The sequence below is a fragment of the Dermacentor albipictus genome, chromosome 2 (genome assembly GCF_038994185.2).
Source record: "Dermacentor albipictus isolate Rhodes 1998 colony chromosome 2, USDA_Dalb.pri_finalv2, whole genome shotgun sequence".
In the NCBI taxonomy this organism is placed as follows: Eukaryota; Metazoa; Arthropoda; class Arachnida; order Ixodida; family Ixodidae; genus Dermacentor; species Dermacentor albipictus.
The window spans coordinates 135425742-135451667 of NC_091822.1; the positions used below are offsets into that span (position 1 = coordinate 135425742).

General features: G+C 45.6%; 1 protein-coding gene and 1 long non-coding RNA gene across 2 annotated transcripts in view; one reads left to right on the top strand and one right to left on the bottom strand.

Moving 5' to 3' along the window:
- The window catches only part of LOC135917629 (ribosomal RNA small subunit methyltransferase NEP1), a 33962-nt gene extending 23889 nt beyond the window's left edge, over positions 1-10073 (bottom strand). The window contains exons 1-4 of the mRNA XM_065451201.1: positions 9913-10073; positions 9707-9808; positions 8789-8930; positions 375-433 (exon numbers count right to left, since the gene is read on the bottom strand). Of these exons, the coding sequence (XP_065307273.1) occupies positions 375-433; positions 8789-8930; positions 9707-9808; positions 9913-10047 (438 nt within the window). The 5' untranslated portion in view covers positions 10048-10073. The remainder of the gene's footprint in view (positions 1-374; positions 434-8788; positions 8931-9706; positions 9809-9912) is intronic.
- A 9514-nt stretch (positions 10074-19587) lies between these two features.
- LOC135917634 (uncharacterized) lies at positions 19588-24762 on the top strand. The gene is made up of 3 exons (XR_010569355.2): positions 19588-19803; positions 22245-22433; positions 24603-24762. It is a non-coding gene; the product is annotated as an uncharacterized lncRNA (long non-coding RNA).
- The last annotated feature ends 1164 nt before the right edge of the window (positions 24763-25926 follow it).

Sequence of the window (25926 nt, forward strand, 5' to 3'; positions counted from 1 at the left end):
ATGCTAATGTATTAAATACTGTTCTAAAAGCAGGAGCCCTAGCTGCTTAGCAACAATGAGCATGCCATGTTACGCACCACATGCACAAACAGCCGAAATGTTCAAATGTGGGGATGAAGAAGACAGCTCTCTGCACAAACTGTCAGTTTGAAAAGGGGACTAGAAGGATTTCCCTGACCTGATTTCCCTGTCCACAAAGCACCCACATTGTCGCTTCTCTCCCTAATACTATATATGTTGGTATGCGAGACTTTCAATACATACTAGAAAGAGCTGAATAGAATGACGGATTCCTTCACAGACCGATCACTCACAGATCACAAGCACACTGTCACTCAGTTTCTCAAGAGAAGTTGGAAACAACAATTACTCACTTTTAAGAGCTTTACAGATCCACTTCCAGCTCGGATGCAAAGCTTGTGCAGGAGTTGAACTGAAAAGACAGCATTGTCCCCACATGATCTACAACTCAAGTGCTCATCAACAAACTGTTAAATGATATATGACAACAAAAGTAATTTATTCGAAAAAAAAAGAAAAATAAGGAATTGCCTATGACTGTTACAAGAAGAATGAAGGCAATTGTTTAGAGGCTGCAGCACACCTTTCATGCTTGAAATGGTATTCACAGGTACCAGTGCATGAAGCAGCAACTCGACTAATACGTCATGTTACTTCTGCTACAGGGGGACATATTCTCCAAATTGTGCCAAAAGGTTCTTGAATGTGTTAAAAGGAACCTGCCCAGTCTTTAAACCGTGCTGCCATGGAAACCTGAGCCAGGTATTACACCTGCACACCTAGCAGGGAACATAAAATTCACTCATAATGTAGCTTATTTCTTCAGCCATTTGCTATCGGTGCCAGTGTACAAACACACCGAAACATGCCCACAAAAATGACTTTGGTCAGCTTTAGCAACAACATATAGAAACATTAAGAGAGGCTAAGGTTGCTGCAGAAAGATGTCTAAAACATCACTTATATCTATAAAAAAATTGTTCAGAATGGAGCAAATGGTGTAAACATACAGTGGGATTTGTGCCATCGCTGCAGATATACGAAACCAGATGCCAAATAATTTCTTATGCCTAGAATTCAGCATTTTCAGTTTCTACTTTTAAAAAGTTTGATGTCATTTTTTATCTTCATTTACAGCAAAAAAAAAAACTTTTATTGTATTTTTCCAGGTGAGCTTTCATTCACATTTTTTAAATTGGATAACTGGTTGCATTAAGCTTATCTTATTCCACTACACGAAGCAGAAACACACACAGTGCGAACTTCCAACAACGGTTTATCTAAGGAAACCAGCCGCAATTATACCATCGCCTGAAACACATGACAAGCATGTGCATGAACATATGGAAGCATACAATCAATAAAAAAATTTCAGATAATAATAAGAGGTAGACTGAAAACAATGATTATCAAACGTCGGACTCTGTGCATGAGCAGAAAATCCAATTCCTTGTTTGACAGTGCTATAGACGGTTTGCTTATACAGGCTACACCAAATGCCATGATCTCTTCTTGGTTCAATCTTGGTTATCAATTGGTTCATCTCACACTTATTTTCGCTATAATGACAGTATCAATAAATAGGACAGAGCATTTGTGTTCTTTGCAGAGCATGGCTAAGAAACTATTTGGGGTATATTTGTTTACTTTGTTTCTGTATTCACGCAACTTGTCATTTATACATCTGCCTATTTAGCCGATGTAACATCTGCCACAGGTTAAAGGAGCGTGGTACACCATGCAAGTCCTGCACTAAACAAATTGATTTCTATGCTTTACCTGGCATGCCGAAATGACGTCCTTCTTCTCTGGTCTTGTGTTTTCGCAAACGCTGGCTGGCTTATCAGGTGCAGGAAAGACAACATCATTGTTACCACAGTGCGCAATTTTTCTCAAGTTGTGTGACAAACGGTGAAATTAGCAGGAGAAGACAATATTTCTTTAGTCACAATGAACACACCCACATTTAGAGCTCGTGCTCCCTATTAGTTACAGTTGCCTCAGCAGCCATTCTGTGACAACCTCCAAGACTTGACTAGAATAGCCAGCATCACACGGGCACATGGCCTGTTGCTTGAATCCACAGCCAATACAATGCAGCACATTCTTGCAATCATACATCGCGCATTTTAACAGTGGAGCTATTCTAAGTCGAGCCTTCACCGTCTGTTGTCCTGTGTCACGCAGGGAGGCAGGTTCCGGAGATCACTGCCAGAGTGCACGCTGAGGGTAGGAGTGGGGCTCTGCTGGAATGGGAGTGGACCAACCGGAGGGCATGCCAGGGGAGGAGAGAGGTATAGGAGCAGGTGTTTGGCTGGCGCACCCTTTCGCCCCATGAATTCCACATAGCGCGAGCTCGCATGATATTAAAGCTCGCAACTAATAGCAAGAATGAACTCTACACATGGGCATGCTCAGTGCGACAAATATTGCTGTCATTACCTACACTCTTAGACAAAGGCACACCCTTTGGGGTGTATATCTGCCACACAAAAATAATCATCTGCCTTGCTTGCGTTTTCTTTCTTGAAAAAGCCACGCCCGCTACTTTCCTGTCGGCAATGCTATGTCATGCTGGTAACGTGCATGCCGTTAATTACTGGCAAGTACCGGGCTCGCAGCGTTAGAGAAAGGAAATGCGGACAAGACAGATGATGCTTATTGTTGTGTGGCAAGATAAAACCCAAAGAGTGTAATTTTGTTTTAGAGTGTACAGTTATTGTTTGTCGCATAACTTGAACTGAGTTCCGCAGTAAAACTGATGTCTGCTTTCCTGCACTCAGTAAGCCAGTCAGCCTTTGCCGAAAGTCATGACCTGAAAAGAAGGACGTTGTTTCAACATGCCAGGTAAAGCACAGAAATGACTTTGTTGAGTGCAGAATTTGCGTGGTCTGCCATGTTCCTTTAACTTGTGGCAGACGTTCAAATGATAAGTTGCATGAAAACTGCTACAAAGTAAACAAATAAAAGCATGATGGTTTCTTCAATGTACTCTGCTAGGAACACAGATTCTCCATCACTTTTATGATATTGTCACTGAGGGTAAAAATTCACTGACAGTTATGATACTCCCTAATGTGAAATTTGAATGTATCTCTACATGTGTTCTCATTTTGTGTGTCAATATATTGTATAACGATTATATAGGCACATGGTTTATATTAGAAAGAGAATGCTGTAAGTAGTGCGCCATGTTTACGTACAGACGATGTGCGCTACTCTGGTGCCATGTCGTGGCGTCCATTGCTGCAAAGCCCATCTTGGGCGACACTATGCTTTTCTTCTCACGCTTTCGTTCCACAAATGACGAGAGCAGCCCTCTGTCGCAGGGAAATTGTGCCACGAGTGTCAGTAGCGACAATACCAAAGGGAGTGTCATATCGAGTCTTACTTGTAGACGCTCGCTATCACCCCTTGCAGGAGAAGTGATCTCCGTCACACACGCTGGTACCGCAGACTGACCTCAGCAGCTGATACTGCGGACAAGGGTAGCCCTCCCCACCTCATGCCACCTTGGCCCCCTCAGAAGCGCAGATGAGATCGCCCATGTGGCCACTGGCAACTAAGCACATGCGCAGGCCGTTTCCCCTCTCCTCCTCTTCCACTTTCTGCCTCAAGCTTTCACTGTAGGTTCCTCCTACGCTTTCCTCCTCGCATGCTCTCCTTTCATCTTCCGCTGTGCTCCGTGCTATTTCACCTTTCACTGTGTGCATTCGCTCTGTTACGAGGTATGACACTGAGGCACACCTAAGCTCAACGCAGGAATGGGCGCCTAAGAGCTGAGCAAAAATTTGGAGGATGCTTAAGCTTCGTCTTTAAGAGTGGCATGCGATAGCATTCAATAATTCCTGACTGCTTCGCACGCTTCCCGGCAACTGCAGCGTCATCATCATCATCAACCCATTTTATGCCCACTCCAGGACAAAGGCCTCTCCCTGCGATCTCCAATTACCCCTGTCCTGCGCCAACCAATTCCAACTAGTACCCACGGATTTCTTAATTTCATTGCTCCACTTAGTCTTCTGCCATTCTCTACTGCGCTTCCCTTCTCTTGGTACCCATTTTGTAACCCTAATGGTCCAACGGTTACCTAACCTGCGCATTACATGACCTGCCCAGTGCCATTTTTTTCTCTTAACGTCAATCACAATATCGGCTATACCCGTTTGCTATCCGATCCAAACCACTCTCTTTCTGTCTCTCAAGGTTATTCCTGGCATTCTTTGTTCGATCACTCTTTTTGTAGTCCTTAACTTGTTCTCAACCTTCATTGTCAGTCTCCAAGTCTCTGCCCCATATGTCAGCACCAGTAAAATGCGCGTATGTAACCATAATGTTTACCGGGAAACTCTCGCGGCAAAAGCTATGCACGAAGGCAGGCTTTCTGGTAGAGACACTGCCTCTGGCATGCACTGCGATGCGGCGGAGGCAAGCACTATCTGGAAGTGTTTCAAGGAAGCAGGTACACTGCTCCATGGACTCAGATATTTACGTGCCGACTTGCACTAATGCCAGACGCCGTCTCCGGTTTGTGCATTGAATAAACGCTGGAAAAGGGCATTGTTTGAGTTTTCCCTTAACAAAATTATGCTACCTCATATAATTAAATTACAATCCAAGAGCTGTCATGTCTGTAAGTTATGTGCAAGTCGTAATTTACGATTTTTTCATGTATTTTAGCTTGAGAAATTCAATTAGCTAAGTCAATTCCTTGTGTCACATGGGAGGCCTGTGTATAGTACACGGTTCGAAAATCTTTTTGCCGAAACGACGTCCGACGCCGACACCGGATTTTCTCCGACACGGGCTCCTTAACGTTATTGCGTTAATAAAGCAAGCTGACCTAACTTGATAACCAAGGCATAAGAGATTGCAGCAATTGGTGCTGCATGTAAGCAAACCATACGCAGCACTGTCAAGCAAGGAGTTAGATTTCCTGCATAACCGCTGAGCTCGACTCTTAATAACCACTGTCTGTAGTGTTTATATGCAAAAGCGCCAAATGGCTCACTGAGCAAAAAGAAGGCTGCATCCAGTGTCTGTAGCAGCCTAAATTCCCATTGACTGTGATGCCACATCCCGAGCGCACCTTAACGGAGTATAGTGAGTGAAACAGAACACCAGCGTGCTAGGTGTTGTGCGAGGAGACAGGGCATCGCTGCTTTCCCCTCACTCTCGGAAGCGTGTCTTATCCGCGCGTTTCTTCATCGTGCAAGCTCTCGCCTGTGTTCTAACTGCGCCTTGGTAAAGCCAAATCAAAATGCACCAAGTGCCTCAACGTGCTCACTTGACCGCAAAGAGTTCTTAACTCGAACGACCACTCAGCAGCGTTCAAATGGACATTCATGCTTCTGCATTCACAACTCATAAGTGTTTAGCTGTCCTCAAATTTTTTAAAATCATTTCATTCCTCACGTTTTCCTATACTTGTGCATGTGTTTCATAGTTGTTTTGGTAGATGGTGCTGTCGACTTCTATTAATTCAACCCTGACAGGACCGATGAAATTGATTGAGTTATCCAGTGGGGTAGAATTAAACAAGGTGCAGAGAAAAGTAAACATAACCTAAGTAAAAACTAGCGGTTGTGCTAGGGGTTCTGTTTGAATCCTGCCATCAGACACTTTCATTCATGCTTATTAATTAAAGCCAATGTCTTTCTTAGCGACTTTACCACCACTTTTCCGTATCGAGTAGGTTTAAAATATCTTTCCTGGGTCGATGCTGGAGGTAGTGCACAGCTGCGCCAATAAAATTACATAATTTTCAGGTTTGAGTGCTGCAATTGTTTAATACTTATAATTTTGAAGTCTGAGAAGATTTAAGATAACATCCATGCTCTGTCGCTGTTTTATTTTATGACAGCTGTTTGTGGGCTGCCATTCTCAAAATTCTGAGCAATAATTTTGTCAAGAATGTAAGACTTGGTATGAGCAGCTTTAGTGGTAAAATGGTGTGGCAGTATTAACCGCATATACAGCATGTCATATAGCATGGTGTGGCATATAGTATACATATACCTAAATATATACAGAACCTCATGGTGATGCCGACGACAAAAATTCACTTGGAGTGTCCATATATTGGCTATCGCAACAATATACCAAAACACACCCCTGATTAATTTGGCATCGTTTCCCCAGCCTGACATGCACCTAATCAAATGCACACCCACTTTCTATGTGTCCAAAGTAGAAAACTAGCACAGGAATGAAATTAGAGCTCCTAAACAAAGTAGAAATCTACAGTGCACCTAATTTTTTTGCAAGAAATATTGTTGCACAATTGCGGTCGGTTTCGTAAACTCAGCTTCGCTACATGTTTTTTTTTTTTTTTATGTTATGCCCTAACCATATGACTGTTGCGAAGGCGGTTTTGGCGTCGTGTCCGATTGCACCGTGCAAACAACATTTGGTCTGATTTTCTTCAAGAAGAAGAAAGGAGTGCCTTAGAATCAGGTAAATACCGTAATCAGGCATTGTGAACTACGATTATTGCTTGAAAATCTTCCTAGGCCGGGCCGAAAATAGGAGTTTTCGATGAGAGGCAATGTGCGTTCAATACATTCATGAGACATTCATTGAGACAAGCTTCATTGAGACATGCTACCACTAAAGGGCTCGTTATCAGGTACTCCACAGGGATCAAGTATGCGTGTGCTGACTGGTCACGTTCAAATTATCCGGCGAAGGCCAATTTTAGAATCAAAACAACAAAAGGTTGGGCCCACACAAATGCACGGACGCCAGCCGGGACCTTCGGTCGGGATCGAGCTAACCAAAAATTAGAATTAACTAGATTTAATAATTAATTTAAGTCTACTGTATAAGTGCCACTGGTTTAGATCAATCAGTTGTTGTTGGAATTTAGTACTGTGTGCAAGTATTTGTGCCTTCTTATGTCAGCATTACTGCTTGCATTACTGGAATACCTTACAATGTCATACCAACAGGCCCAAATTGCAACTCTAGTCAAGCTTGCTTCTTCCTTTGGTGAATATCTGATTCAACAAGTTTGTAACGTAGAAATGGGCTGTACAACTGCAGAGCCTGCTGTTAAACACAGCAGTTACATCCTATACACATAACAAAGTTTTCGAAACGCAGTCAATCAAAGGCACAAAAATGTGACTATGAAGAAGTTATACGAGTGCATTTAATACTAAAACATAAATATTGTGTTTTTTCTTTTTTTTTTCTGCCTTGGTTTGTGGTTGCCATTTTCAAGTTTGCTGTACGTGTCACATTTCTAATGCATTAGATGAAACTGAAGATGGCTTTCTGTGGTCGGTAGACAGCGAAAAGGAGGTGTTGTCGGACTCCGATAGCGACTACCCACTAAGATTCAGCTGCGTGCATGGCTGCATGCCTGTGTATGTTCCACAAGATTGTTTCAACATGGTACACGTCGAATCAGGTTTCATTACTTCGTGTGCGTGGTAGAATCGGCACCAAGTTATTTTCAATATTTTGGGTAGTAATACAACTGTGCGTTACAATCAGGGGCACAGTAGAATCATGCAAACACGGTAAATGAGACTACAGTTGAACCTCGTTAGTATGAAGGAGTGAGATTGTACATGAAAATACCTACATTATATCCAATATTCTTTATAAGCATAAGCACACACGGAGATACCAGCAGAAAGACAAATCCCGATCAGGTCTATGCGAACAAAACGCAAGTGGCATGCTTTAGATGGGCCAGCAAAGGATTTACTGCTAATTGTTATGATTTGTTGACATTATGGCATGCTGGTACTAAGCAATGGAACACCATTAAATCGCAAGCATGTGATCTGCCACGTCGGAAATATGCAACTAACGATAGGTATCACACGGGATCAGCATGTTGGCTTGTTTGCAGTGGATGACTTACTAACCAAGCTAAGGCGCTGGCCAAAAACTGCACGCCGTCGACAGATATATTTCCGACATGGAGGCGATCACAGGTAGACCCGCACTCTGCTACTACAATAGCATCAGACTAGCCCGCGCATCTGATATCACCCTCGATCAGTTATAAGGTCTAAAAATGCATGCGGCTGCTGACAGACTTTAGACACGGAGGAGATAACACGTGGATGTGATGGCTGATCTGATCTGATGGAGAGAGCTCTGGAACTGCTGCAGGTTAACGGTTTTGTACACTATGGAATTACGCATGGAAAAAGCAAACGCTACTTAACGTCCTCACTGACACATGTAATGCCTTCAAGCACATCCTTCCTTTAATGAAGCAAGATGATTTGTAGAGGTGCTCTGTTATTATCATACATGACATGTCTGATGGTGTATTTGATCTGTATATGTTGTTTATGATAACGCTAATTTGCTGACTATTGATATCACCAACAACGTTGTTATTATTAACTGAGGGTCCAACTACAGTTCTTTCACTTTGGGACCCTCATCTGTATATTTGTCATGTTGTAATTACTTCTTTTTTTGGAACCAATAAACCTGAATTGAATCTGAAGCTTCTGCACAATTAAAATAAATACGTATTTATTCCACTCTTTGCCTCACACACACACACACACACAGATGCTAACCTACATACAATGGCTGCAGCAGAGGATACGCATTCTCAGGTTTGCCGATGCATATGCGCAGGCATGGGGGCACCGAACGCAATTGCTTCTCTGCTGGAAATTCTTTTCTTCAAATTTTGGGATGCCAAGTTCTGGGTGCAGCCCTTACATGGGTGCACCCTTTACACGTATCTACGCAGTAATTTTTTAATGCCGGGTAGTTTATATGTACTTGCCCATCAACCCAGAAAACCGCTTGAAGGTTCTAGGTATTCTGGTCTGAGGGTTGATTTCGATGAGGACGTTCTTTTCGGTGCGGACGTACACCTGAAGGAGGCCAGCTCTGTTCAACGGACTGTCAAACAGCATCAGCAGGCACTGCAAATGAACATGTCACATCAACATGCTAGGATGAACTGTTATATAACCAAAGGAAGAGAGTGGACAAAACTTTAAATGTTACACACTACTTGGGTAAAGTAGCATTTCCACAACAATGACAACAACTGCAGCAGAGAAGTAGAGGTAGCAGGAGTATCCTATCAAAAAATAAATTCATAGTAATGCAAGAAGGATTTCAATAATAGTTATGACAACGGAGTACTCGTGCCTATGCTCCATTTCATGCCACAGGAGCTAGGCAAGCAGTTCACTCGCAGAACTGTATTACTGCACGCGTTTCGTAGTGCACTCATGTCGATACTGAATCCTTAACTCGCCCAAGCTTCCACCTTATCATACTATTTCTCTAAATAAAACGACGGAACGCGATAGCACCGAAAATGAATGAGCCCATTTCCGGCAACATGGTAACAGTTACACTCGCATGGGCCAGCGCCTCCTCTAAAATATAGAGGAGGTGCTGCATGGGCACCCTCTGCAAACCGCCTTTACAGCACTGCTGCTTCGTTGTAGTTCCTTAGGGTGGAAAACTGTGCGCAGCCAACACGGTACCGGCGGCAAGGGTGTGTCAACTGCTTTCGCCGCAAGAACACCGAATTCCCTCGCAATATCAACGTGCAGCTTAATGTTTGCGCGTGCGCTACAGCGTTGCCTTAAACTGGGCGTGCGAATGCCGCATGGCACTTCGTGGTCTATGAACTTTGGTGTTACTGTCTCGTACGACGTGTACGCAATTTGTCGCGTTCTCTCACCTGGTGAGTAATGTCTGGTCGACAGAAAGCCGGGTCTTTCTTGAACTTTCGCATCTGCTGGATGTGGTCATCGCAGTTCAGCAGTTCGAATGACTTGCCGACCTAAGCGAGCAACAGAAACAGCCAAGGCACATGCCAGCATCCGTCCACAACGCTTACACGTGGGTCGCACGTATCGAACTAAATGTTGTCAGCGCATTGCTCACCTTGACAGACTCGAGGTTAGCCTTTTCTAAGACGACAATGAGCCGCTTTTCTTGACTTTTGATGTGCTTAGGAACGTCAAACTTTGTAAATTCGCCGCTGTCCTCGACAGCTTCGCGCTTTCTCTTAGCCGCCATGATAACAACAATGTCTTGTTGCCAGCCGAAGTTTGGGAACTCGCTGAACAGGCGAGGATTGCAAAAGGGAGCGCGAAAATTGAAATTGATGTTGACTTCTCAGGCAACCGACTCAACCAAACTGCAGAGTTATTAAAATAACTATGGAGTTTTACGTCTCAAGCTATTCCGGATGGTTATTAGAGACGCCTTATGGTGGTCGACTTACTATTATGTTTTGCCTCTTAGGATTCTATAATGTGCCGAAATATGAAAAGTAGCGTTTTGTAGCATTGTGAGTTTTTGTTGTTGTTTATTCAAATGTACCTTTTACGGAAGTTGCGCATTATAATTATATCATTGGCTTCTAGCGATTGCACAAATGCACCCAAATATTAGAATGGATGAGGAAATTTCTTCGAAAGATATGATGCCAGTATCGCATGGAATATCTTCGTCACTATTTTTCTAGATTCCCTTTACTGCACCAAGCTAACAGCAACAATTGCGGCATCCCTTATCACATAAATTTTAAGCGAAAGTTTTACCTCCTTAGCGCTTATTGAAATGCATGGGAGCGGAGAAATTGGAAATCGTTTCGCCCGAAGATCGGCATCAAGTGCACCCAATATATGAGGCCTGTTCGCAGCTAACCATTTACTTAGGCCATCAAAGCCATCAGTGCGTGGAGTTTGTGAGCTCCGCGCTCTGCGTACAACAGCGAAACTTGGCGGAGATGTTCATGGTAGCGTATAGTACCCGCGGATTATGTTACTTCACCAAGCCCGAGGGGTTGTTCAGGGCCCCTTGAATGTCAGCCAACACACTGACTACCCCCGTTCGTTCTCTTATGTATACCGCTGTCTTCCTGTCTCTTAACGTTACGCCTAACATTTTTGTTTCCGTCGCTCGTTGCGCAGTCCTTATATTTTCAGGCTTCTTTGTTAAAGAGCCACTGAAGCACTGTACTTTTCTGCTTGAATGCACAGATCGACGTTTTCTTAAGAAGTTACTGGAACGCCAATGGATTTCTCCGCGAATTTCGGGAATTAATATCTCGAAACTGGTGTCATTCTGAGAATGCGTTTCAAGTAGATTCACCTTGCAAACTCCACGGCTAGAATTTGTAAATTGCAACATTGGCTATAAGGTAATTGGTTCAAAACTCAATTAGCTATTTTTGTTAATTGCTCGATTACGCATTTCAGTTTTTTGTGCAAGTAATGTCTGCCTCTTCGAGTAGACCAGCACATGAACTAGAATTGTGATATCTGTCTCAGGCAACACTTAAACATTTTTAAAGTGTTGGCTGAAACAGCCGGTATATGTTTATATTATACACATTTTCGTGCATATATTATAGCACAATTTCTATGAGTTGTGAGGGCACGGCGTATTGACTTCGGTGTGCACTTGAATGGCCGATACTAGTTAAATTATCTCGAAACTACAGGAAGAGGCTAAGAAAGCTTTAATATCTGCGTAGGATGTCGAAGCGATGATTTATCAATTCCTGTGCAAGAAACAAATAAAAATCTAGCTATTGTTTTTCAATAACATCCCAATCAATCAATTGAATCAGTCAGTCAGTCAGTCAGTCAGTCAGTCAGTCAGTCAGTCAGTCAGTCAGTCAGTCAGTCAGTCAGTCAGTCAGTCAGTCAGTCAGTCAGTCAGTCAGTCAGTCGCTGCTGCTTTTGTTCCACCAGCACTTTCGTCGTACAGCCAACGTCACAAGTTTGCGGAGGGAGGGACCAGAGAAAAAGCTGGACATTGGAGCCTGCGCACGCAGCGTGTATTCCCGATCTGCTACCTGTACTATATATGTGTACTTACTCAATCACACATGCTTATAGTGTTCTATCGGCCAATGAAGTCGCCGTCGTTCGCAAAAAAATGCGCAAGCCGACGCTGCCATAAGACCTCGCATGGTCCTGCCGCATGTTAGGTCAATGCGTTAAAGGACAAACACAAGCGTAAATTATAGCAACCTTCCGCGTGATACTATAGCTGCGAGGACGCTGACGCAGTCAGCAACTCGGCCGATTGTACGAGACAGCAACTCGGTAGATTGTACGTGGCGAAAGTGATGTTGTACTGCTTGAAATTCGACTTTTCCACGGAACCTGTCTCCAGCGAACTTTGAACTCCGAGTCTATAGATTCCAGCGGCGCAGACAGCTTGCGAGATCCCCGTCTGCTCGTTTTATGGATATTAAGGCGAAAGTCTTAGATCTCTATGTTTCAAGGTCGCGTTGTGAGGTACAGAAAATATCACGTGACCAAAGGCTGGCCAAAAGCAAACCAAAGCATCTCCAGCCGTGTATAAGAGAGGATTAAGATTAGCAAACCTAATTAAGAATTGATTAGTGATTGGATTAAGGTGGATTAGTGTGGAGTAAGGTGGATTAAGAAGGATTAGGGCCGATTAAGGGGAATCACAGTAGGCTTTGCAAGGCTTTCGCCTTCGCCTCTCCTAGGCGATAGCTAAAGACGTCTGATAATTTTTTATCTTAGTGTTTGCACTGACGTCTTTCTTGTGGAAATGTGTTTCTGAAACTTTGGGCACTCATTTGGCAGTCAAATATGCTGTTAAAGTATGACGAAAATATAAATAAAGATACTTTGTTATCCTGATAAGAGTTTAGGTGTTTTGATTTTAGCGAAGCTCTCGTGTTAACGAAATTCGACACGTCCGTAGAGGAGACGACAGCGCGCTAGAGCTGTGCCTGCGCGTCACGACGCCTTACATCATGCCGTACGTCTAACAATCGGCCCACGTGCTAAACGTTCCGCATAAACAACCACACGCTATATATGCGCACTATATACAAGGCCGTCGTCTTGATATATATGAAGCACCGAGTTGCTCCCGCGTACGGAGCTATACGATTGTTTTTTTTCTTCTGTCGTTGGTCGCACTGCACATGTTCCAAGCAGCTGTTTCTTTTTAACCCCGCGCTGACACTCGTCACTCGGTCTCATTGCAATGGAGCGCGCGTGAATCGCGTCACGTCGGCAAGACGAGCATCGCGCGCTCAGGAAGATAAAAAAAAAAACACTCTCGTTCCTCGCATGCAGTGGTCGGATCAGGCGTGAGAAAAGGACGCATACTCGGCGTCATAGTCGCGCTGTAAAATTCCGCGCAGAATCTGGTTAAATTCTGGGGTCTTAAGTGCGAAAACCGCCATCTTATTACGAGGCACGCCGAAGTGGAGGACTCCGGAATAATTCAGGTCAGCTGGGGTATTCGAAGCGCGCCCCATGCACGGTATGCCAAAGATTTGCATTCCGTTTCCATCGGAATGTGCACCGCCTCGTCTGGGATCGAACAGGCGACCTCGAGCTCAGCAGCGAACGAAACGTCATATATCCTCTAGAGCCACCATGGTGGTTCGATCGGCACGCAATCCGAACCCGAATATAACACGAGGGGCAATGGTGAGGCCGCGAAATAATAAATTCGTCAGCATATAATCCCAATAGAAAAAAACCCTCCTAGCTTTAGTCCCATATACGAGAAAGAAAACATTCGGACCCCTAATAGTTGGCACCCTATATAGAGTATGATTCGAAAAGGAAATTGGATGACTCGAAAGTCTTGCACGAAGCTTCCTATTTTTATGCGGGATTACACGTAATTAGAGAACTCAACTCAACTAGGCAATACTAATCGCTTCTGTATACTTATTGCGGGCTCTCGCAGAACACGCCGAATGCGGCGCTGTTTTGACGCTTTGTCAGCGCGTCACAATCGCATCAAGGCTCATGCACGGGCGTCGCATTCACGTCAGCACGAATCACGAACGGGCATGCGTGACAAGCTGTCGCTCCACGCGAAGCGATTGGTCAATCAGGCAAGTGGCAATCAGGCAAGGCAATCACGCACGCGCTCATACGCGCTATTCCCCCAATTATAGCGAGCCCTTTGTTCTTTTTTTTCTTTTCTTAAGTACACGCAGATAGCCTGACCACTCGCGAAAAAGTGCAGCTGCCACGCGCAGGCACGATACATAGATCTGGCATAAATATATCGGGAGTATGTACCACAGCTGAGAGAGAGAGAAAGCAAGGGTAGGGAAGGCAGGGAGGTCAACCAGAACAGCATCCGGTTTGCTACCCTACACTGGGGGTGGGGGAAAGGGGAATAGAAAGAGGAAGAAAGGGAGAGAGTCAGCACTGAGTACATGTGGGAGGGACACCTGACACAATGACACTATAAGCGGTCTCTTAAGCCCGTGCACTTTAAGTACCGCACTAGTGCACGAATCGCTTTTCGAGCCAGTGACGGTTGTGGCCACGGTCCGAGTATCTTTGACTCGGTGAATGGTCTCGAGTCTAGTCTGTGTAAAGTTGCCCGCAGAGGGAGGCGGTGGACATCGTAGCGAGGGCAGGTACACAATACGTGCTCGATGGACTCCTCGCACCCGCAGGAGTCGCACATCGGGCTCTCGGCCATTCCCATACGGTAGGAGTATGCGTTCGTGAACGCCGCTCCCAACCACAAGCGACACAACAAGGTTGCTTCGCCGCGGGAAAGGCTAGGTGGCAGTTGTAGCCGTAGCGTGGGGTCCAGTTGATGTAATCTGCAATTGAAGCCACTTGATGTCCAGAGATCTTGGGACTTCTTGCGCGCAAGTAGGCGAAGTTCTCTGGCAGCGTCCGACCTCGCCAAAGGTGTTGGACGCGTCTTTGTATCTTCGTGGGCACACCGGGCAGCCTTGTCAGCTAGGTTGTTGCCGACGATGCCACAGTGAGCAGGAATCCACTGAAATACAATGTGGTGTCCTCTTTCCAGAGCACGGTGGTGCAGTTCCCTGATTTCAGATGTCATTTGCTCGTAAGTTCTGTGACGTAATGCGGACTTGATGCTATGAAGGGCTGCCTTGGAGTCACAAAATACGACCCACTTCTCTGTTGGCTCTTCGGTGATGTACATCATAGCGGCATGGAGAGCTGCAAGTTCTGCCGATGTAGATGTAGTCGTGTGCGACAGTTTGAATTTAACTGTAACGTTCTTGGCTGGAACGACGAATGCGGCAGTTGAGCTGGTAGGTGAGGTTGAACCATCGGTATATATGTGTATGCGGTCATGATACGTCTGGTGCAGTAATAGGAGTGTAAGTTGCTTCAGAGCCGGCGATGGATGATTGGACTTTTTTGTAATTCCAGGAATATCAAAATTCACTTGAGGCTGTCGCAGGCACCACAGGGGGGAGGAAGGCTTCGCCGCCGGTGTAAAACTTGCTGGTATGTACTCTTGATGAGCGTTAATCATTCGTGAAAAGGTCGCTTGAGGTCTCTCGGCTGGTAGGGAGGCCAAATGGTGGTCGGGGATCCTTGACAGATGGCGAATGTGCGCTCTGAGAGAGTCGACAGCTACATGTGTCTGGATTGTATGGTCTCCTGCGATGGCAATTGTTGCTGCTGTTGACGTGCACCGAGGCAGCCCCAAACACGTGCGTAGGGCTTGACCTTGTATGCTCTCCAAGGTGCGAAAGTTCGTCTTGCGTGCATTGGACAACACTGGTAGGCTGTAACGTAGGAGTCCGAGAAACAGAACCCTGTACAGCTGCAACATAGAATGGACTGGTGTACCCCAGTTTTTCCCGCATAGAAATTTGAAGACTTGAGCAATGGCGACTAGCTTCTTCTTCAGATAGACGCAGTGAGGGCTCCACGAGAGGTTGCGGTCAATGATGACGCCCAGAAACCGATGTGTCTTAACATAGAATACAGCTTGACCATTGATGGTAACAGGATACGATGACATTTGTTTTCGCGTAAAACCAAGTAATGCGCACTTCTCAGTAGACACACTGAGGCCTTGTTCTCCGAGATAAGAAGCCGTCATGGTTGCCGCCCGCTGAAGCCTGGCTCTTAGCTGAGGGCGAGTCACCGCAGAGGCCCAGATGCAAATGTCGTCGGCGTATATTGAGACATGTACTGTCTGCGGTAGGTAATCCGCTAGTCCTACCAGGACGAGGTTGAACAAAATGGGGCTCAACACTCCACCTTGCGGCACACCACGGCAGATGTAATGGTCTGAAGTTGGGCCGTCTTCGGTCTGTAAGAAAAAACGCCTTTCAGTCAAATAGTCTTGAATCCATTGATACATCCGGCCACCAACTCCAACAGCCTCAAGTGAGTTTAGTATGGCCTCATGGGTGACGTTATCATAGGCTCCTTTTATATCCAGAAAAAGTGCCGCAGACAGGCGCTTGAGGCTTTTTTGATTTTGGACCCATGTTACGATGTCAATGACGTTGTCTATGGACGTGCGACCCCGACGGAAGCCTGTCATGGCGTTCGGATAGATGTTGAATCGTTCTAGGTACCATTCCAATCGGGCAAGAATCATTCTTTCCATCACTTTGCCGACGCAGCTCGAAAGCGCAATCGGACGATATGATGAGATCTCAAGCGGTGACTTTCCAGGTTTCAGAATGGGGATCAAGCGGCTCGATTTCCATTGTTTAGGAACGGCGCCGTTCTGCCAAGACTCATTGTAGTAGTTGAGAAGCTCATCACGTGCCTCATGTCCAAGGTGGCATAGGGCAGCATACGTGATGCCATCAGGTCCTGGTGACGAAGAACGCCTGCAAGTCGCCAACGCAGCATCGAGCTCTTCGAGTGAAAATAGCACGTTGATTTCTGGTACACGTGCCTCAGGGATGTCATTCAATGCTGCGTCAGTAATGATGGCCACGGACCCAGCAATCCGTGCGCAGAACTCTTCAGCCAATTGAAGTTCCGAGCGAAGTTGGTAGAGGGCCAGAGCAGCGAAGGGCTTCCTTTGATGCGGAGATGAGCGAAGACCCCTAACCGTTCTCCATATGTGCGAGAGCGATTTTCGGGGATCAAGCGACTGACAGAATGTTTTCCATCGCTTATCTTCCAATTTATCCATGCGACGCTGGATTTTCTTTTGTATGCGCCGTGAAGCCCTCAGATCCAAGACGGACTTCGTGCGCCGATACCTCCTCTCCGCCTGTCGGCGTGTCGCACGCAGCCTATCCAGTTCCACGTCCAAGTCTGTTCGCCTTGTTGACCTTGTAAGCGAGCACATGGACGTTTTCAATACCTCTGCGATTGTTTCTTCGAAAGTGTGTGAGAGGCCTTCCCGACAAGTGTCATCCATATCCTTCTTAAATTTTGTCCAATCAACTGTACGGAACACAGTAGAGGAGCGCTGGTCAAGTCCTCTAATGGTTATGTATGTTGGAATATGGTCGCTTCCATGTGTTTCTACGTCTGTAAACCATTGGACGCTCGAGGCAAAGCGCCGTGACACCAAAGTCAAGTCCAAGCAGCTACTGTAGGTCGTGCCTCGCAGAAATGTAGGGCTGCCGTCATTTACACAGCACAAATCGTGGTCGGCAGCAAAGGAGGCAAGGCTCCTGCCTTTGGAGTCCATTTTAGTGCTTCCCCATAGCTGGTGATGCGCGTTGAAGTCACCTGTGATAACCCAGGGACCATTGTTCATTAGTAATATTTTCTTGAGTCGTTCGCCGTCAAAGTGACCCGCTGGGGATATGTAGGCACCAATTAGTGTAAATGACACATTCTTCTTTTGGACATTTAGGCAGACATATTGGTTGTCGTCATGAGGCTCTATTGCGTTAGCGACATATGTGAAGTCCGTGCGGATGTAGATGATCACTTTCGTGCTCGCACCGCGTGTGGACGAGACGAAAGATTCATAACCGGACAGTCTGAGTGGAGTTGATGTATTTGGTTCGCAAATGACCAGTATGGGGAAGCGATTTGTGAAAATGAATTGGCGAAAGTCTGATATACGGGTCCTTAGACCCCTGGCATTCCATTGAAAGATCGACGCACTTTTAAGTTCAGTGCGGAAGGGGACTATTGGTCGAGCCATGGTGCTTAAACGATGCTAGCAAGCACTGGATTTAGTGCATCCAGTATTTGCAGAGCGCTTCGAGCTGCTGGTGTTTGCAGCTTGTTCAGTATAATGCGCATTGTATTAATTAGCGATTGCAGCATATCAGCCACCTGCCTGTCTTGGTCGCACACATCGCCGACAGTAGACGTCGGGGGTTGTCCAGCGAAAGTTTGCTGTGATTCTGTTGGTGAATGTTGTCGTTTTGGTAGAGCCGGCCAAGATTCGGCAGATGTGGCCTTCTCAGTGGACTTGCTCTTCGCGGTCCTTTCCACATTGTCTGGCCTAGGCGGTGGAGGAGGAGGTGGTGTTGTAGGAAGTGGCATGCGCCTTCCTTGAGAAGCCTGTCTTGAGGAGCGCCGGTGACGTGAACGTCGCTTCCTGATTTTTTCGGCGGCTTCGCGATGAGATGAATGATCTCTCGCCATCTCTTTCAAGATGGCCATTTCCTTCTTAATATGTGGGCATTTCTTCGATGAAGCTTCATGTGATCCTCCGCAGTTTGAACACTTCACCACAGTCGCGCCACATTTATCTGCAGCGTGGGGCTCTCCGCAGCGGGGGCATGCTGCCTGATTTTCGCAGACGCTGCTCACGTGTCCCAGTTTCATGCATTTGCGGCACTGGAGAGGTTTCGCAATGAAAGGCCGCACTGCATGTCTGAAGTGTCCAACCTTGACATGCGAGGGTATATGTTTGCCCTTGAATGCTATTTTCACGCAGCGTGAACTGCCTAGCCGCTTAACATCAACGATGACCTCATCATTGGCTGGCTTGATAAGAATCGGCAAGTCGTTATTAAGGATGGCGACGTCTACGTCGTAGATAACGCCGGTGACTACGTCAGATCCCAGAGGGATGTAAGAGCGCACCTGAATGCCATCGAGGTCCGTTACGCTGCGTAGAGTGGTCAAAGCAGCCGCATGCTGGACATCAACCGCCAGAAGATTTTTTCGGGTGTTCACTCGAATGTCCGATATTTCATTTGGCACCAAGGCTTCCAGTGACATCGACACAGATTGCCTGTTAAGTAGCTTCATGTTGACGTTGGGAAGCAGGGGCACAAAGATGATGGTATTGGCGTCCGGCCTCTGTGTCTGTCTCACTGTTTCCGTGCTTGACGATGAGGACGTCCTGGTGTTCCGTCGCTTCGCTCTGCGGCTCTGTACAAGCTGGAAGTCGTCATCGGAAGTGTCCTCACTGCTGAGAGAGTAGACATGGGTGTCCTCGCTGTCGGTGTCGCTCTGCTGACCGATCCGCTTCCTGGAGGCGGCCGCCGCTGACGCCGCCGTCGCCGGCAGGCGTGCGGGGTCGTCCACTTCCATTGCGACTGAGCAGGGAGCGAGGACCAGCGGATGAACTTAGGTTTTCACAGAAATAACTCGGAGCTAGAAAGAACAGCGCTGTATCAAAAGACACTTCGTCGTCGTCTTACCACAGCTGAGCTCGTCGCAAGCGCCGTATCAGTCCTATTCATATCTCCCCGTGTGTCTGATACGGGCGCCAGGTCGGACTTCCGTGGCCACGGAGGGTATAGCGACCACATCGCACTGGTACTTAATTATAGACGCGCGTTGCGAATTGTGGACTGTTCGCGGTTGACGAGGTATTTCCGCGTCAGCATGACTTCTCCGTGACGCGCTGGCAAAGTGTTATATAAGGATATTCTGGAGTAAGCTGGAGTAAGTTGCGTGGCTTCCACGATGACTGGACTGACGAGGAATTTCAGGGGAAGCAGGGGAAGCGCTGGCAACTCCGAAGGTTCTGTGTCTACCTGTCGCTACGTCGGAGTCGGCCGACTGTCCGCCATCTCCGAGAACATCGTGCGGCTCAACAGGTTCCTGGCCCTTCTTACGCTCCACCTGGGATCCACGCAAGGTTAGCGTTTCCTTATTTTTCATTATTATCGTATTGTGTTATTGCACGGCGTTTTGCCGCAAAACACTCAAGCAGAATGTACGTCTGGGCGCGTTGGTATCATGATTAATTGCAGCGTGAAGTGTAGACGAGAGAGATCGAAGTACGCAGGACGAACGCTGACTCTCAACTGCAGGATCTGTTTGAGAAATGTCACAAGTACCAGGTTATGAGAGCACTTGCTAAAGAATTAATGATCTCCCTCATGTACAAGAAAGTTGTATCCATCCATCCACTCCCTGTACAATACTGCAATAGAAGTCTGGCTAACGCAGGCGTTTTTTGTTTTCTTAATGTGAAAAGCTTCGATGATTTCGCGAGTTGCTTTATTCAAGTCTCTTTAAGGGACCTCGGTATCCACAAATAATGTGAGCAACCACATTTGGGACAATGCTTGGGAATTGGCAAGTGCGATGCGTTGGACTTCTTTGTTGATCGATTATGTTCTCTTAAATTGGCATCGAGGCCCTTGCTACTCTGTCGTACATACGATTGTAACTATAATTACCTAAAATATACATATAGACTAGCTGGTTCTTAATCACGTGTCCAGCACACGTGACTTTAACTGCTTATACAGAGCCAAACAAGTTTTCAGGCGAGTTTGTTAGTGAAACATCTATCTTGATCACAAGTGAAGCGTTTCTTTTGTTTTTTTGTTTTTGGCTTTGCTTGCCACCCGGCATAACGTCATAATGCAGCTAAATAAAGGATGCAGGTCGGCTTCGTGGAGATGCTGCAACAATTACTTGTAAAATGTGTTGTCAATAGTCCATCTTCTTAAAATTAATCCCATTTCAATTTTACACTTTTGAGCACACTTTCGATTGTGCTGCGCAGAGACACTTTCATGGTTTTGCGCATGCTCCTTTTCTTAATTTTGAATACATGTGCACGCCGTCTCATTTACTTCTTGCAGTTGAGAGTCGAACTTTGTTTGTGACATCTTGTCTCTCTATGCTCATACCGTCACATGCACTTATGCTTAAAACGTACGGCACTATGCAGCCGAAAAATGTGTTGCTGGTTTTGCATATGCTTTATTTCTTTTCGCCCAATTGCTACGCACGTATTGTTCAATTCTTTGCAATTCTTAAAATATGTATGTTATTTCAACTTGGCTCCTTGCGCGCTCAACAGCAAACATTTTTTTTTTTTTGACTACGAGATTCAGGGATATCGCATTCAATTAAGCTGCCTTAGAATTCAAATGCGGCAGTGGATACTTTACCTTTAATGTCTCAAACTCAACGAAATCGTCAACCAAAGCCTCAAATTGAACGGTGAAGATGAAACAAATTTTAACTTCTTTCGCCCCTAATTAAGGGCTCCTAAAACTTTTGCGGTCGACTGTTCATGTTTATTTAGGGTGCCCGCGCGATAAGCCTCTACAGATCTTTGCGAGGAACAGTAGGAAGGGGTGTCGTGTATTTGTGCTTCCCACTTTTTCAGCATAGTTTTGCTTCGAATAAGTTTATCACGGTGGTGGAAAAACACCACTCAAAATACGTACAGAAGGAAGAGCACAGGGCATGCGTTGTCATGTGTTCTTCCTTTTGTCCATGTTTTCAGCGCTGTTTTTCTATACATGGATGCATACTAACGAGCTCGCCTGCAGACCCCTCATCACGGGAATCATGCGGGATACGATCGCGAAATGCTGCCTTGACAAAACGTTACGAGACATTTAGGTACATCGCCTAAGCATTTCTACCAAGTATTTTTTTCCCTGTCTCCAAAACGGACACCTGCTGAGACTGTACAAGAGATCAGGAACCCAACTCTATGTGGCGCAAATTTATAACTTGCTGGAACATTTTGTCTTGTTTTTTCTCAACTCCCACAAAATTGTGTTCCCGGCTGTTGCTTTTGCTGCTCTCTTTACTAGCAACATTGCTAACCCGCTGTTCCCGCTGTTATTAGTATACATAATTAGCACTGCTGCTCTTATATACGAGCACAGGAGACATCGGATGCCGATCTATTGCTGTGTTCAACACCTGACTCAAACTGCACCTTTGTCATAATTATTAATTTTTCTTGATTCTCCTTGTTGCTCCAACAGGTTGGCTGTACACGTTTTCGAAAGGCTTAACGTTCAATATATTTACAATGCCTCTCTCACAGTAAACGCGTACTTAGCGTGTACATGCTTGGCGCTCATTAGGTTGCGTGTGCCGATTTGTCATCTTTCTTTCTTTCTTTCTTTCTTTCTTTCTTTCTTTCTTTCTTTCTTTCTTTCTTTCTTTCTTTCTTTCTTTCTTTCTTTCTTTCTTTCTTTCTTTCTTTCTTTCTTGTGTTTTCATGGTGCTTCGCCTATATAAATTTAGTTAAGAGGGCTATAGAATTTCAATGTTGCTTGGATAAAAGAATAACTCTTTGTACCTTACATACGGTTTCAGGACGTCATCTCTTGCGCAAAGGATCTACCAGGCGTTCATGTTGCGAGAAGCATCAAAACCGTTGCAAAAAAGCGACAACAGACTCCGTCACGTGATTTAGTGGTTTGGAACCCTGCTGCCGACGACGTCAAAAGCCGGTTGCGACTAAACTACATGCGGAACAGCAAGACGTTCACCATCGAAGAATCGGTGCGTGCCAGCATAAGTTACTCTCGGAAAGGAACATCAGTCGTAAGGCTGCGCGAAAAATTTGGCTCATTGCGTGTGGACATAATGCTCGAACAGCAGAACGCAACGCAAGGTAACCAAACGTCGCCGGAAAAGCTGACGGCACTGTGCAAGGAGTGATTTAGCGTAACGGGAGACGTATCAACATGCACAGACAGGAGCAAATATTTGCGACAAGATGAAGCATGTGTAGGCTGCAGCGAAAGGCCGGAGACCATTCAGCACATCCTAATAAAATGCGAAGGGATTCACCCAGTGAGACCCGTTGGTAACGTACACCTTCCAGAAGCGCTTGGGTTTGAAGTGGGCGGAAACATCAACCGGTCAGCAGTCGAGATAAGAAAGGGTATTGGTGGAAAAAAAGCAGGGAAGATTTTGATACAACTGTATCTGCCATATGTAGCGGTACCAGGTAGATAGAAAAAATTTTGAGGAACGAAGATTGCGGAGAAGTATAGGCAAATGCTAGAACGAAAGTTCTGTATGGCATACCTAATTAAATCAACCAGGCTAGGTGACTATTTGTCACCGCCCTGTTTCAAAGGGGATGCCAATAGCTCGCCATCACCATAGATCATCATCTCTCCCGAAATGAAATAAAAACGATTTATGATAACTCAGAGGAAAGCTCTTCACGTTTCGAAACGAGATCGCGCGATGCTTGAAAATGCGTAGTTAGAAAGAGTGGTACAACAAGGACGAAGAAGCATGTGCTTGCTGCGGTAAAGCTAGGGAAACGCTGGAACATATTTTATTAGAAAGCGAAGATATCTACTCAGCTGTCGGTTAGGTCTCCTTTGGCCTCCTTGAAGTCCTTGGGTTCAGGGAAAGCGCAGGGAAAGCAACCATGTCCGCAATAGATATTAGTAAAATGCGATTGGAGGTTTAGTGGAAAAAAAGTTGTGAGACCACAAACAGAGGCAAGCTAAAATAAAGCTTCCAATAATGGCTCAGAAATTTTGATGCTGGGAATTCTTTATGTGTGGGTGCGTTGTGTGCGTGCGTTTTTTTTTAAAGATATGTAGCACATCAGGTAAAATGAGTACAGTACAAGAGCTTGGTGGCGCAACTTACCGCCCCGTTCCAGTGGGGACGCTAGTAGCATCCGTCCGTCCATCCATCCATCCATCCATCCATCCATCCATCCATCCATCCATCCATCCATCCATCCATCCATCCATCCATCCATCCATCCATCCATCTATCCATCCGTCCGTCCGCCCGTCCGTCCGTCCGTCCGCCCGTCCGTCCGTCCGTCTCTCTCTCTCTCTCTCTGTCGTTATGCCTCACCGCGTTCGAAACGAGAAGCGATCTCCAGAACTCCGGAAGGCTATCTATAATGCTTTGTCGTTGAAGTGGCCTGAGATTAATGGCGTTTTTCACTGGTCGATCTGGAGCAGCCGCCTGAATCCTCGAGCGAGCGCTCGGCTTTTAATAATCCGAGTCTGCCAGTGGAGCGCACGAAAACTCCGCGGGAGATCACACAGGAAGTCTGCGTGCACGTGACACAAACCGGTTCCGCAAACTATGCCCAACACAATGTTGTGCGTACCAACCGGGTACCGATTTCGCTTGAAGACGGAAGTGACGCCATGTGACGCGTTCTATTTCCGCCCGAATCCGCGTCTCGGCGGCGGAGCAAGTGAGAGCGATCCGGCGCTGAGCGAGTTGATCCGAAACGACCAGTGGAACGCGCGAACCCGCTCCAGATCGACCAGTGAAATTCGGATTCGTTGCCGCGGAGCAAAAAATCCTGCTCCGAATCGACCAGTAAAAAACGCCATAAGTGAAATCCACTTGCGCAGTCATTTGCTACGAACGAAGTGAATTCTACAAAAGCAACGCCAAATTCAGGTCGCAGCGCGCGGCTGGGGTCGCCGCCGTGTTTAACGTTAACTACGTTAACCACACAAAGACGGTAAAGTTAAATCTGAGAAATAGCGTAAGTATGCTAAACGTTATGGGAAGTTAGTGTTCAGGCGCATGCGCATTTTGATACTCATATTCCGCTAAGCCCGCTATTACGCTAAACACGCGGAACTAGAACTGTCTATAGAAGCTATATGCTAACCTACGTAGATCTCCTCCCCGTTATTGCCGCAGTCTAAAGGTTTGTGTGCCCTCTTGCAGAACCAACTTATTCCATGACTCTTTTACTCCGAGAACACATCAGTACTGGAACCTCCTTCCTGCATCCATTGCCACATTCCCGGACACCGCGAACTTCAACTGGCAGCAGTGCAAACCACACTTGATTATTTTTGTATTGCTCCTAAAACCACTGCTTTAGTTAGGGGCTCCGAGGTTTAATTGCTATGAAATAAATAAATAAATAAATAAATAAATAAATAAATAAATAAATAAATAAATAAATAAATAATTTTCTGAAACCATGTGTTTTGCAACGTAACCTCATTTGCGTGAATGGACCGACACATTGGGCCTTTATATTTACGGTCCATCCTTGTTTCCCTGACGGTACGGGATGATTTCAGTGAGAAAAGAAATGCAATGATTGTGTCTGTATAGCAAATTGCATTGGTTTTATTTTTGCTAACCCGTTCGTGCAATCGCGTGCTTTGGAGTGGCTGACAGAAGCTGCTTTTGAACGCAGGATACCAACAGTTCAGGAAGATACTGTAGATGTGTGCCGCGATGACTGCAGTGACCTAACAGTGCGTTTTCTACAATAAACGTATATCGATATACCTCTACATGTTCATTAAATAGTGTTGCTTTTGAAACAATGTACGAAAAAAAAATGAAATAAAGAAATTACTCTCTTTTTGATGTTGTAAAAGACTCAGAACCTGCATTAAAATTGTATTCTGTTGTCGTTGTTCGTTCTTCGGTCCTGTATTTCGTGTGCACAAAAACACGGTAAATAATTGTTCACGTGAAGCATCTGGGTTAAGCCGCGTGTACAGGGTGTCCCAGCTAACTTTACCCAGAGTTTCAAAATATGCGAATGCCACGTAGCTCAAAAGAACCAAGGTAGTATTGTCTGCCGTCGCTTGGACAGCTTAATCTTTTTCATCCCACCTAATTTGACAATTAGTCTTAATTAATTAATCAACTTCTCAATTAGTTTAACTAGATGAAAAGTGTCAATCAGAAAATTGTAAAAAGACACGAAAAACTCCCGATCCAGCTTTCTGTTGCTCAATACGTGCTACATAAAAGTTTTTCCCAGCGTGAAAGAAGCGCGCGAATGCACGCAAGGTGCCTCGAGCGGCAGTCACGCGGCAATAACAGTTATAGTAAGTTACATAGGAGGCATGAGTATCCCATGTTAGACTGCTGCTGATGTGAACTCCGAGGTACCTATAAATGAAGATACGCTTTCGGGTTGTGCATTGTTTAAGTGATAAATGGGTAAACTAGTAATCTTTCTAGATATTCGCATGAATTTGCATTTTTTGATGTTTAGTTCCATAAGGCATGCATTACACCA